Below are 14,145 nucleotides of genomic sequence, written 5' to 3'. Positions count from 1 at the left end.
TTATTTCTTCCTAAAAAAAGGATTTAGTAGTACATAGTTGGGCATTTTTACAATCCCTGGCAACGATCTGTAAAACAAATTCAAGTTTTTTAAATCTCAGTTTTATCTTCTGTGAGAATGTTATTGTAATACTGAATGAGTTTGCATCAAAGCACCTCACCATGATTTCCTATTCAAGTGTGGACTGATAAATCATCAAAATACTGATCCAGAAATCAGTTAGGCTTGCTGCAACAAAATTTTCTAACTATCTCTGTGTATTACTTAGTTCCCAAAATGGTGGCTCCATCATTATGTTCCAATGGCCGTTAAGACAAATATGGCTAAGTTATGCTGGATGCAGATGAAGGGGAAGAAAAAAAAATCAACTGAAGAGGTACTTTTGAGTTTCAGTCTTTTGTAACTCCTGGTACAAAAACATTCTTCGCGAGATTTTACAATGACTCTTCAACATGGAAAGATGATCCTGGTTAGAAAAGCGGATTTGGAAAACTTGTTGACAGTTGTTATGAATGACATTTTAGAAAGGGGTGTCAAGCTTATTCAGTATTAAAATAGCATTCTCTCGCCGATGTGGTGGTCGAGTGGTCATAGTGATGGACGGACTGTCATTATGAGGACCTGGGTTGGAACGCCACTGTCACCATAGTGATGGCTGGTTGATGTTGGTTTTCTGTGATTCCCAACTTTAAGGCACGAATGCGAGCTGATTTCCTTGTTAAAAAGTCATGTCGCAGAGAGCAACAGGCCTACAATGGTACGCTTATTAAGCCATTACTAGAGCTACGATTTTTATGCCCAAAAAGTTCTAATGTGTCCTACGAAGCAAAAAAAATAAATCCTAAAAATTTTTTTATTCCCATCTCAGACGGCATTATTTTTAGCAAAATAATATGATAATGAGAAGTGTTGATGTAGTCTAGACTATTTTAAACCATTACTTATTATATGAACAAATATTCCTCATTTTACAAACCCCTGGAGTGTAATATATATGTAGTATATATATTATACTAGTCTATAGTATATCTAACCAGTTATTAGTCTATAATATTATTATCCACCTATTAGTCTATAGCAGCGGTTCTCAACCTTTTCTGACTCGTGGAGCCCTTTTCAGTGAATAATTTCTATGGCGGAGCACTGTTACACTCGAGGAGCTCTTTTTAGTCCATTATTTATATCGCGGTACCCTTTAGGCCTCTTTCTTTTGTTTATTTATCAAATTTATTGATTTATTTTATTATCCTCGAGGCCGCGGAGCTCCTAGGAAGTGCACACGGAGCACCGGTTGAGAACAGCTGGTCTATAGTATATCTAACCCTAGGATTATCAGAGAATCAATAACATCGCTGTCTTTTTTTTTATAAAAGTTTTTCCAACAAATTCAGAATTAACATGATGCCATCTATCTGTAAAAATATCTAGCGAAGTTTAAGCCACGCTGGATTTCACAAACCTCCAATTTACAAACTGCAGGTTTTAACGAGCTAATTTTATGGTCCTAAACAATATACCATTCCTTTAAATTTTTTTCCCATTTATGAACTATTTTTCATGTCTGTACGGGTTCGTAAAAACGAGCATCGACTGTATTTAGCTTTAGAAAAGCATTGCACAAAATTTAAAAAAACAAATTTTAAATAATTCTTGTGTTTGATAAAACTTTCAAAAATTTCCCACAAACACTAGGAAGTTTGCCGCATGGAACAATTTTTCCCCCGAATATTGAAAATTTCTCACGAGTTACTGCGACTCATTCATATGATTAATCTATTTACAATCAAGCAACAGTGTCCAAGACGAGCTAGGATTTTTTATGCTCTAGGGATGCAATGTCGTCACTGATTGAATGGAAAACCTGAAATTCAGGTTTTTTCACCAATCAGCTATAGCGTTTCATTTTTGGTGCATAAAAATCCTAGCCCTAAATGATACGATTTACAACCACTGCTTGCACATGATTTCCAAATTGCCCAGGTTGGGGGTAGGAAAGGGGGTATGTTTTTGAGGCTTTTGTGAATAATGGGGAAGAAGAAAGAGCTCTTGTTGTCAGAGGTCGAAATGAAAAAAGCCAGTCTGAAGTGGAATCAGAATAGCGGTGAAGAAATTTACTTTTTATAGAAAATTATGAAATATGCAAGATATGTCTTAAAATTTTGAAAATATGCTCAACCGGGTCAAAACAGTAAAATATGCAAAAAAAAAAAAATTAATAAATAAAAAAATATACACACATAGAAATCTGAATGATAGTCATAACATTTCTGAAATATAGATGGCAGCACTGAAAAAAAAATCAGACACAACATGTATATACACTCAGACTAACAAATTTCCTGGACGGACCATGCCGATTCCCTTGGGAATATGTGAGGATCATGTTATGATTATATTACTGTAGACTGTTAGGTACACATGCTCGAACTTCCGGCACAACTCACTCGGAAGTAAATTGCCCATGGCTGTAGACCAGAGTTGTGCTCGGTGGAAAGAGACACAAAAAAAAAAAAAAAAAAAAACACAACACCCAATTTCTACTAAATCCTCTAAGGAAAAAAAATGCTCAATGTTCGCTCGTTTACACCATATTTTGATTCTATGAAAATTATTTCTATAAACGAAAATGTGCTTCTCATAGAAGTTGTATGTGGTATTAATAAAATGTAATGTTTCTCAAATTTTTCATGCTATTCGAAATAACAAATTCCTGAAACGATTGAGCTTTACAACGAAACAAAGTATGTAAAGTATATAATGTTGATCAGATGGCTCAATAGCATTTCGTAAGAATATCATTCATTTGCAAGCATGCGTTTTCTACAACATTTGACTTGTTATCAAGAAATGTTTGGCTGACTTAAACAAAAAACAAATAAAACTGCGAAAGTCAACTTTTTTCTTGTTGAAATTTGCTAAAAAGCTTAGAGAATTTTATTTGCTCAGCAATCACAACTTTGCTGGCAACAATAAGTGCTACTGTACCAAGAGAAAGACAGTAATGGCACATTTTGTCGTATAATAAAAAAACGGTACATTTTTAATGGGTAAGAAATCTGTGAGCGGAAAAATGCATTTCTATCTAACAAGGTATTAGAAAATGTAAAAGTGTGATGTATGAATGAATGCAGTTACATTGTTTAGAATGTAAATATTTTTTATTGTATGCAGCAAGAAATTTTCGGGAATTTAAAATAATATTGAATTATGTAATTTTATTCGTGAAAAATGCTATAATTCATATTTTATGTCTTACCTAAACTCATATGTAGGCCTACATTTAAACATAAAAAAAACTACAAAAATCCAGATTACGCAGTGAGAAGCATCCTCCGGTCGCTTTGACTAGTACTGGTCCATGTAAGTATTTCCATCTGTACTTGCGAAAATGGAAGACAGATGGAAGCACGAACACGAAACAAGTGCAACTTCACAACATAAATACGTTAGGGCCACACATACACTCAGAACACACATTCTCTCTCTGACACTTGCCGATTCGTTAGAAATTCAGTAGAGGAATGTGTATGAGGTGCATCACAGTTAAAGTAGTAGTAGTAATATTGATCCATGTAGGTAGAATGAAATGTTGTTCCTTGTAGTGTTAAGTGATTTGCTTCATTTTTTGGGAAATGTGTATGGGATGTCACAATGTAATTTTTAATGAGTCAAGCAATGCTCGCCAGACAAACAGAGTGGTTCATGAAGAGATCATTGCTGTCCTCAGAATCTTGTACGAGGAGAGAGCGGTGGTGATGCTGTCGCAACTGGTTTGTGCACAGGTGAAAAATGAGCGGTCTGGCCTTGTGATTGCATGATACTTTTACATAAATTTTAACTTAACACATTTATTTACAAAAACATACAATGAAAAATGATATAACTATGATGCTGTACCTACATACGCTACCTTCCTATTCACTGTCAACAATCAGAGGAGTACATACCCTTAACATACCCTTGTTCCGCCTATGCGCTACTGCAATGCTTTTGAATGAGAGTAAACTTCACCCAATAAAACTTTATGATAGTGAAAAAAAGTCTAATGTGGCTATTCAAGCGATATCATGCACAACAAGGGTGCTTCAACTTTCAGGAGAGCACAGGGTCACTCAATTAAGTGATCTGTAAATGTGCTCTGTAAGTTACTTAAGTTACAAGTAAATGTCTCGCAGGTCACCTTAGTGATCTGTAATGTGCTGCTTGAGTGACCTGGAACAGTGCCACAGGTCACTTAACGATCAGGGAATATGCCACATCCAGGGCTCTCACTAAAGAAGAAATTTGAAAAAGTAGGAAAAATGGGGGGGGGGGGGGGTGTGGTCTATTACTCTCACGTGGTCATACAACGAGGTCGTTAGTGACATCACGCCCTTAACGCAAATTCTCAACGAGCCTTATAACGCAAATCTCAACGACTATCGTTAAAAACTTGATTTTTCTCAGCAGCCGGCAGTATATCGTTATCGATTTTACGAAAAACTCCCTGGTCCGAGAGTTGCATTAGCTCCAAAAAGGATGGACCAATCAGATAATTTTCTCCGCTGCTGATAAACATCATCACTATCAACAAGTGCTGAAAAACACATGTTATTATTATTATTGTATTTTTATTTTGTGTGCGTTTGTGTGTGTTGATTGTCCCTAATTTAATAAGCTACAGTTTTTACCCTCGTAAGCTACATATAATATATTTTTTTAATTCATCTGGATTCTTTTTATTTTCATCAAATATTTGAGAAAGAGGTAGGCTATGCACGCACATGAAACTTTCATGGAGAAATTTTCTAAATTGTTACGTTTAAAACATGATGTTCAATGATGTTATATGAATTTTCAAAACGACTAGCAAAAATATTACCATCATATATTCCCATGTTTTTACATATTTATCTACCATCTTGATATTAAGACAAAATCAAGAACAAGTAACCTTTTATTTACATCATTAACTAGACAACTAGTTTCCTTGTTTCACACAACAAAAATGAAGCGCCACCAAATTTACACTGTTTCGTTGACATCTCTTTTATACTCCTATCAGAAAATGCACTCAAGGATTAGAAAAAAATTGTTGATTAATAAAATTTACTTCGATTTTTTATAGTGTACTTAGTGCACTATAGTACATAGAAGTGTACTTAGTTACACTTCTATGTACTGCACAGAAAGTAGCAATACAATTATTTTAACACTATCAGTGATGTTACAAAATATCGATGTTATTAAATGAATTAAGAAAGGAAAAATATGGAGACGTTTAATAATATATTGACGTCGATTTTGAACGAGATGTAAAAAACATATTGTAGCGAATTTCACAAAATGTTTTGAAAACATATCGCGATAGAGAGATATTTACCAGTTAAATAATGTTATATTGTTGATGAGTTTAAGATTAGAATAAAGGCATTTCTACGCAAGATTTAAAAAAAAAAATCTTTGCACAGAGTATAATAATTTATAACGATTTATTACTATGAATAATTTTTCCAATCAGTATGTGTAATTAGATAACATTTTCAACGATAATGCTGTCTCTGTGATCATGTTACTAAATTAAGTAACGTAATTCAGAAAATTATTATTCATTATAATGAAAACTTGATAAATTAATAATGAATGAATAATTTCCAATTCTAATTTGTCTCCGTTGCTCTCACCTTCATTGAAAAATGTAGGCGCTAGTGGCCATGTTTATTTCCGTAATGCGAGCTTAACTAGTGGTCTCCGGTTCTCGTTAGCTAACGTTTCACGTAGCGTTGACGATAACAAAAATCGCTAGTAACGATGTGAGAAAAATCAATTTTTAGCGACGATGACATAAATCTATCCCACAATGCACCGCAAACCCCAAACACGTTTGAAATGCTGGCATAACGACATCAGCGTAATAGACCCTCAGGACTAAAAAGTAGGATGGGGAAAGTGTACCCCACTTAGACAACATAATCATAGCAAAACAAAAGAAAAATACCTAAAATTTTGTTTTATTTAAAAAAATTTTAATTAATTTTTTTCTCTATACTACTATTTCAGTATCCTATAAGACTAACTCAGGCCACCGCAAAATAACAGAAATGACTCGGTTACAAAAACAATTTTTGGCTAAAACAGCGTACTAGCAACCACAGATAAGTCATCTCTGTCTATATTACGTTCTTTTTTGGAGACTTTCAAAGTGCCATCTGCGAACTCTCTTCAATGCACAGAAAATTATGAGAAGACATGTACATTTTTAAAGAATTACGCTAATTCGAGACCACTTTCAAAAGCACGGTGCAAAATGTGTAAATTACAAGGTCAAACATAAATAAGTCAATGGTGAACCAGATGGTTTTATTGCGCTGTCGATATCCTTTTTTTAAAGGGGTTTCTTTATATTTTACTGTTCAATACCAGTGTAATCATTTTCGAAAAATGAAGCACTCTCATTTCTAGCTCTTTGCCGAGTATTATAAATATTGTTTATGCCTCTTCATGCATAAAATTAACAAAAGAATGAATGCTATTGGGTAGCATCAGAATCACCAAATCTAGAACAGACCTATGTATCCAACTGTTTTGTAATGCAATGGTATGGTGGGGTCATTTTGACCGCACACATTTTTCATCTTGCCGCCCCTTGAGAAAGAAATGCATCTGGACCATCTATCCATATTTTCAGTACCTTCCAACTAGTTTACACGTGTTTGACAAATTTATTATGTTTTTCTACGTTTTCTTCCCTCTATATCATTGATCAAAGTGTCAGTGGGGTCACAATGACCCCACCTCACCTCTTGCGTAAGACTTTTTGGTCTGACAGCCGGAGTGTTCAGATCAAAATGGCGTATCAGAATAGTGCCAATTTACTCGATAATGGTTTCAAATTAATGGTGAAACATCAGATATCCGAGGTGAAGATGAGGATTGCATTGTTAGTGAATTGTACGCAAGATCTCTGTAATCAATATATCATGATGGTTGTTTGTATAAGGATTATGTTACAGACTTACAATAAGACTAATTTTGGTGCTCGTGAAAATGTAGTAAACATTATTTTAATTTGTAAATTTAATTTTTTGTGTATATTTTAATCATATCTGTTAATTTTTTAATCACAGTTTGTTGATTTTTAAAATGCATTAACACTAGCTGGGGTCAAAATGACCCCATGACGCACAGAATTTTCACAATGCTAGTTAAGTGATCTGAGAATGTACAATGGGACACTTGAGTTATCTGAAAATGTGTCATGGGCTGTTTGAATGATCTGGAACTGTACCGGGTTGCTTAAGTGCTCTGGAACTGTGCTGTTCTGTAAACAGTGGTTCAACATCTGGGGGGGGGGGGCAGGAAGGGTACCAGACCAAAATGGGAGGGAAGCAAATTTCATTCTTTAACCTCTCCTTCAACATCACAAGGAGACCCCAAAATGTGTGCTTCTTCCAGCTGACAAGCATCTAGTTGCTGCCTTGTCTGTAAATATGCTTCAGGACAGTAAGTGACCGGGAACTGTGTCGTGGGTCACTTAAGCAACCTGGAACTGTGCCCCAGGTCACTTAATTTATCTGTAAATGTGCTGAGAGCGACTTGAGTGGTCTAAACTGCATGCCACCCGTGGAACTGCACCGTGGGTCACTTGTCATTCGAAAATATGTTATTAAGTTCATTTTTTACAAAATTAGGTCTGACGTCAAAAGATGGCTCCGTGGGTCATGAGTTGAGCATGTATAATGTACATGATGGAGATTGTATTAAAAAAAATTTGATTTTGTGTTAGCGGGATGACGAAACATTTTGTAAATAGTAGAAAGCGAAACATTAACTGGACTGAAAGCACTCACCGTTTATATAGAAATAAGCTCCCTTCAAAACCAGAATCTTCCTTTAAAAGAAAAAAAGGCGCAAATTAGTAATTACAAAAATTATTCTGGAAATGTCAGCATAAATGCAATAAACTTGAGAGCTAGTATCTCACTTATTAGAATTTCAAACATTCTCAATTTTCTGAGCGAACAAGTAAACTGCAGGACAGTGTATCAAAACTATTGTTGTTTACCAACAGGAGTTGCAGTGATATTTGCACGTGTACAATAAGCCGTTGTCCAAAAAACATAGCAAACTAAAAGTATTTCCAAGGGGAAAAAAGATGCTGTCCCAATCTGTCATTGGCAGGGCTTGACAAATCCAAGGCATCAGGTCGCCATAGCGACGAAAAAACTGGTATCAGCAGCTAAAACTTTCCATGTGCAATTATTAAATTCAAGACCAAAGAACAGCGCAAAAACTTTGTAAGTTCCCGTCACCTGCATACTAACAGTGATCAAGTTCCAGAAAAATTGAGGGGGGGGGGGGGGGAATTTCGAACTTATTTTTTTGTTGAAAAAAAAATGCTTCGCTACAGAAAAGTTAGGTTTGTGGGTCCCCCCCCCCTCTCTCCCCGATTTGTCAAAACCAGATCATTGGTCCCACCATAACACAACACATTTGAAAATGTGCTCGCAGCAACATCTAAAGGCATCTTTAACCTATATTGTGGGCGTCGTAGAGAGCTGTTAATATTGATATGTCCCTGTTGATGTACGGAAAATGTACCACCACCAACAATTCACAGATAGGAAAATTCATCAAGAGAAAAAATCCCTGTTGGAAGAAATCACACACAACAGTTCATTACCAGTGAGTTACCGAAAGAGTTGATGAATGAGCTAGTGAGTGAACCTATGAGTGAACAAATGAGCAACTTTATGAGTGACAGAGTGAGTGGGTGGGTAACTGCATGAGTGACCAATAGAGGGAGTGGATGAGTGACAGAGTGAGTAAAAAGATTCAGCGAGCCAGTGACTGTGCGAGTGACTAAGAGAGTGATGTCACTCACTTGATAAATCAGACTGGGTGAGTGACCAAGTGATCACTCACTTGATAAATCAGACTGGGTGAGTGACCAAGTGATCACTCACTTGATAAATCAGAGTGGGTGAATGAGTACCGGCATGAGTGAGAGGGTTACCATATGAATGAGGGAATGATTAACAATTGGAGGGTGGGTGAGTGACCTAGTGAACAAGCGATTGAGTGAGCCAGTGACTGGGTGAGTGACCAAGCGAGTTATCATGTGAATGAGCAAGTGAGTAACCAATCCAGGGAGCAGGTGAGTGATTGAGTGAGCCAGTGATCATTTGAGTGACCAAGTGAGTAAGTAACCATATGAGTGACAGTAGGAATGACTGAAAGTGTGGGTAAGTGATCAAGTGAGTTATTAAGTGAGTGAGTGTATGAGTGACTCATTTGCTCACTCTCTCATTCATTGGATAAACGGTAGACAGCAAGGGAGTCATGGGTGGCGAAAGTTTTGAGAACCACTGCTAAGGATTGAGGTTAAACCTGCCCATCCATGGGTGATAGCAGTTGCGAGAAAGAAGAGAACCCCGATTTCATTACTAAATCTTCATTGCAGCAATTTTCTTGATAATCTTCTTGATCAGAGGTTCTTATTTATAACCACTGGGACGATATTAGACAGTGTTTCGCAATTAACAAGAAGAATACGGTATATACTCGTGTATAAGCCAATCCCCCCCCCCCCAACCACTTGATCTCTCATTCACTAACTACTGCATTATTTACTGATTCACTCATTCCCCGCTCACTGACATATCATACTCTCATCTGTGAATTTTCCGTCAATAAATTGTTGGTTGGTGAATTTTCCGGTGGTGAATTGTTGTCAGAGAATTTTCCCTAAACCTTATTTCTTGTCATATAAATGGTGCAGAATGCGCAAAAGGGCATGGTTATGCAAGATGTTCAGTCTGCAGGCCGAACATAAGAGACGGCTACCATTTGCAGGCCACCAATTGTTGTAATTATCATACTCTGTAATTAACACTTTTGTTTGGAAACCCCTTTGATGTTGGACCACATTAATACAGGGGTTAACCTGGGCACTGCTCGTGGGTCTCTTGGTGGGGTCTTAGATGACTTTGCATAGCAATTACCATAAATTGTGTCCAACTTGTATTACTCAGTGTATTACTAGGTCAGGGGCCCCTCCTCCCATAATGTTGAAACAGCTTTGTTTTTGTTGGGCAAATTTAACCCACTTTAAGGGCCAGAATTAATGCACTTTGCTGTAAGGGGAGGGTCGATATAAAACTCGGGTTGATTTTTTCTCCTCAAAAACTGACCCATGTATAAGTCGACCCTCCCAATATATGAAAGATTTTTCAGAACAAAAAAACCTGGCTAGTAAAACGTCTCAAATTTCATTGAACATACAATATTCGAGACATCAATGGATTCAGAAATGTGCTTTGAGACAAGCACTGAAAACACTACTACTGCGTTCAAAACGTTCTGAAACTTATTTTTACTGTGGAAGAATCAATACAGATAGAACTTGTTTATTTGGTGTTTACTTCAAAGTAACTACCCTGTGAAATTATGAATTTTTGCCATCGTCCATGCGAAGATATAAATGTGGATTTCAAGCCCCCTTTTGCCACATCCTCCACTGCCCCTCTCGCTACACTTCTTCTGAATGTGAGAATCGTTGCCCCTTAAGCAAATTCTTTATCGAAGGAAAAAGTCAAATGAGGGCAAGATCAAGGGAATAAGCTGGTTGTGAAAGTATCAGAATGTGATGTTTTGACAGGTAATCTGACACCAGGAGGGACCCGTGAGTAGGCACATTATCATGATTGGGAACTCACAATTTGGCCGTTCAAAGATCTGGTCGCTTTTGGCTATAATCTGCTATTAGACCAGTTGGAATAAAAAGTGGGTGCACCCACTTTTGGGTCCCCCGCATGAGGAAAAGTGACTACGTTTATTTGTAATGTAATCCCTTTTTCCTTTGACGACATCCTCTCTACCCTGTTACTGCTTCTCTTCCTGGTTGGCCATTTTCTTCTGTTGCCATTTTTATTTTTCCTGCCAGCTATTATTATTCCTTCAGCTTCAACATCGCCATTTAAATTTTTGCCGTTGGTTCTTGTTTGGTGACATCACCTTTAGAGGTTTCTGGTCTCTCTGCCGCTGTGGTGGTCAAAGTGACAGACTCGCATTGCGAGGTCCTGGGTTTGAACCCAGGACAATGGTGGTCCGCTGAAATTGGTTTTCGGTGGTTCCCAAGTTTGAGGCGCAAATGTGAGCCGATCTCCTGGAACAGCTTCGGTATAAGCGACAGCCAAGTTGGCGACTTTTTTCCGATGATAAGTCACCAGCGCCGATGCGCTGTGTTCTGCATTGCAGTTGTTCTAGAATGTTCTTTCTGTTAAAAAAGGTGGCGCTGGTAGTTGTTTTTCTATGTCTTTAGTGCATCTTTTGAAATTTTCAAACGGGTCTCTTTCTCTTCTTTCTTTCTAATCTTTCTTTTTTCTTCTAAATGACATCACCTTATAGCTGCAGCGTTTTGAATGATTTGAAAAACCATTGGGAGATGATATATACAGAAGGAAGAGAAAATGATCTAATGTAGTGTGTGGCTCGGATTAATTAATTGTTGGATATCTCTCAGGTTGTACCTTCAATATTTTCCAATATTTATTCTTTTCTGCATACAAAATGCCCCTGTGTCCATTTTTCTTATTTATTTTATTTAAAAGAATCTGGATTCCTGGAAAGAGAGTCCGGGTTTTAATTTATAAAAAATACGTAGAATATATTTATTTATACAACATGCAGGACCGTTGTTTATTTAAGAGTGGATATCTTATGTTGTTTTGATGTTTAGTCTTAGATAGTGATATTTTTATTATAATTATGCTTGTTGGTTTTAGCATTTTTATGCTTGCTTGAGTGTAAATAGCGTCCAACAGCCTCATATCATATTTATTAACGGACCCAGAAATCATATTTATAATCCAGATCTTATTTATATTTCCATTTCTCTTGTGTTTCATGATATTTTTCACCATTGCTTTCTATGCTGGCGATTTTTTCTTTCGGCGCCTGTAATGTGTCTAATGGCCTTGGCGACTTTTGATGGGGTCATCGGACATGTTTGGTGCCGAAAATCGCCAAGCTGCCCCTTATACCAAAGCTGTTCTGCAGGTATGTTAGTGATTGGACGAAATGTTTCCTGCACTATTGCATGGTTGAACTTTATGTCATCTCGCTTTCATCAAGCAGTGGGGCTTTAACTGCATATTCTGCTCTCAGTCGCGTTTCAGCACCAATTCCTCCCGCCCGTTCATAGTGTTACAGCTGCTTCTGTTGGGCAGAGGCTTAGCGATGACTTCAAATTTAGAGAGGAATTTATTTTTCCGGTGAATTGGATTTTGCATTTTCATGATTTTTAAATTCAGTAGTATGTGTGGTGTCCGTTAAATTCTGTGGATGCACAAGTGCAATATTTTGATTTATAATGTGGAATAAAGCACGTATAGGTGCCTTAACGATTATTTCTATTTCTAACGCGGGTTATTACAAATCCGTCGAGGAAGGAGGATTTAAAAAGAACAGGTGATCAGTAAAAAGAAAGTTTTTTCTTAATTTCTCTATGTTATGCATCGGGATGAAACCTGAGGCATTTGCACTCATAATGGTAATTAAACACTGTTTTCCCCTAATACTTGACATAACAATAAATCCTTCTATAATAATATTTTTTCCTTGATCCGCAGAATATCGTTATATCGAGGTTTTACTGTACATGCTATTTTGGACAGGGTCTTACAAATCCCAGGCATCAGGTCACCATGGCGACTGAAAAATTGGTATTTTGGTGCCTAAAACTTTGTAGACTGTTTATTACAATCGCTGGCTTGGGCAAAAGGGATTCACTTGGCTCCTAAAATATCTGGCTGCCACCTAGATTTTTTTTTTCCCTTCGTCCTTTCTCTTTGGTTTCGGGGCCACTGTAGCCCATGCGAATATCATCATGCAACATCCGAAGAGTTTTTATCACACGTGACATTGACGTCACATTCATGGATCGGATAGCAACACATCACAAAATAGCAATGAACAATGATAATTGTTGAGATCGTTTTACGATCGGTTTCTGTTGTTATATTTCCACCGACTCACCCAAGTGCCCAGAGCGACATTGTAATTGAAGTGATTGACTTCGCTCGCGCTGTCGATGATCTCGACGATCCCGGGATCGATCCTCTGCAGGACCGACAAGTTGATGATGTCCGATTCACTCGAACGAGCCGACATTTGCGGAAACGATCACGACGAAACAAAAACACAGACGATTATGGCGATAATAGTTTTGGTTTGATCTTGAGGCTCTTTCATGTCAACAACATAAGACTCGACCTTGTGTTGCCAATCCGGGACATGTAATTCCTTCTTGCTTATATTGACTGGACTTGACTACTCTTACATTTTTTTCAGTGTGATAAGATAAACAATCTGAGTGATTTATACATTAGGATAATTACTTTAAAGCATTAAAATTTCGAATAAGTGATATTCATGATCTTTTTATGCTTTCAATTGATATCAAATAGCATCAGACTACAGAAAGAATGTTCAAGTAATATTTCTGAATGTTCATTGTGCTGCCATCTGTCCGTCACTATGATGAACGTCAAAACAAAATAAATTAAACAAAGTATTTTACTTGAATGAATAAAGAAAACCCTTAGAATGATTTAGCGCCATCTACATTTTTGATCAGTAAGTAGCTATAGGTGGCGCTGACTATGCGGGAATTGAAATATGATGACAGCTCCAAATATCATAGTTTCTCCAACCTGCTCATAGATGCCAGCAGTAGTTCTATTTCGTTGAAAATTTTTTTTTTCAAGTGCCAAGTTCAAACTGCGTAAAAAATTCCAATTTCGAAACAATTTCTATGGGGCCGAAATTGTAAGTTTGGGGGGGAGGAGAGGGGGGGGGGAATTGGAGCATCCGAAATTTCATTCACAATTAAACAATGTACATAAAATGCTGAAAAATACCTACCCTATAATAATATGCACAACCAAAAAAAAAGACTAATAATAATGAAAATTCATGCTTAATGAGGGAAATGATTTCATAATTAATGGAAATTTAGAATTAATGAAATTAAGTCGTCAGTTATTAGTGGGGAAGGGTGTTTTTTTTTACTTGGGTCCATGGGCGGAGATATGCAGGGCCGTCTTAAGAGCATCGTGGGGCCCCCCCGGGCCAATTGGTTTTTCTGAGGCCCTACCACGAAAA

The 14,145-nt window shown here is 37.0% G+C and overlaps 1 protein-coding gene across 1 annotated transcript in view; it reads right to left on the bottom strand.

Moving 5' to 3' along the window:
* Positions 1–13,266, bottom strand: part of LOC149065866 (uncharacterized) — a 40,536-nt gene extending 27,270 nt beyond the window's left edge. Inside the window, exons 1-2 of the mRNA XM_089253402.1 lie at positions 13,018–13,266; positions 7,830–7,870 (exon numbers count right to left, since the gene is read on the bottom strand). Coding sequence (XP_089109528.1) covers positions 7,830–7,870; positions 13,018–13,152 — 176 coding nt within the window. The 5' untranslated portion in view covers positions 13,153–13,266. The remainder of the gene's footprint in view (positions 1–7,829; positions 7,871–13,017) is intronic.
* Positions 13,267–14,145: the final 879 nt, after the last annotated feature.

Source organism: Pholcus phalangioides, unplaced genomic scaffold (genome assembly GCF_987345545.1).
Source record: "Pholcus phalangioides strain wild (caught in Gottingen) unplaced genomic scaffold, Ppha-v1.0 ptg000037l_1, whole genome shotgun sequence".
NCBI classification, from domain to species: Eukaryota; Metazoa; Arthropoda; class Arachnida; order Araneae; family Pholcidae; genus Pholcus; species Pholcus phalangioides.
Note: the sequence above shows the minus strand (reverse complement) of the source record. Positions and strands in the feature narration are given on the sequence as shown.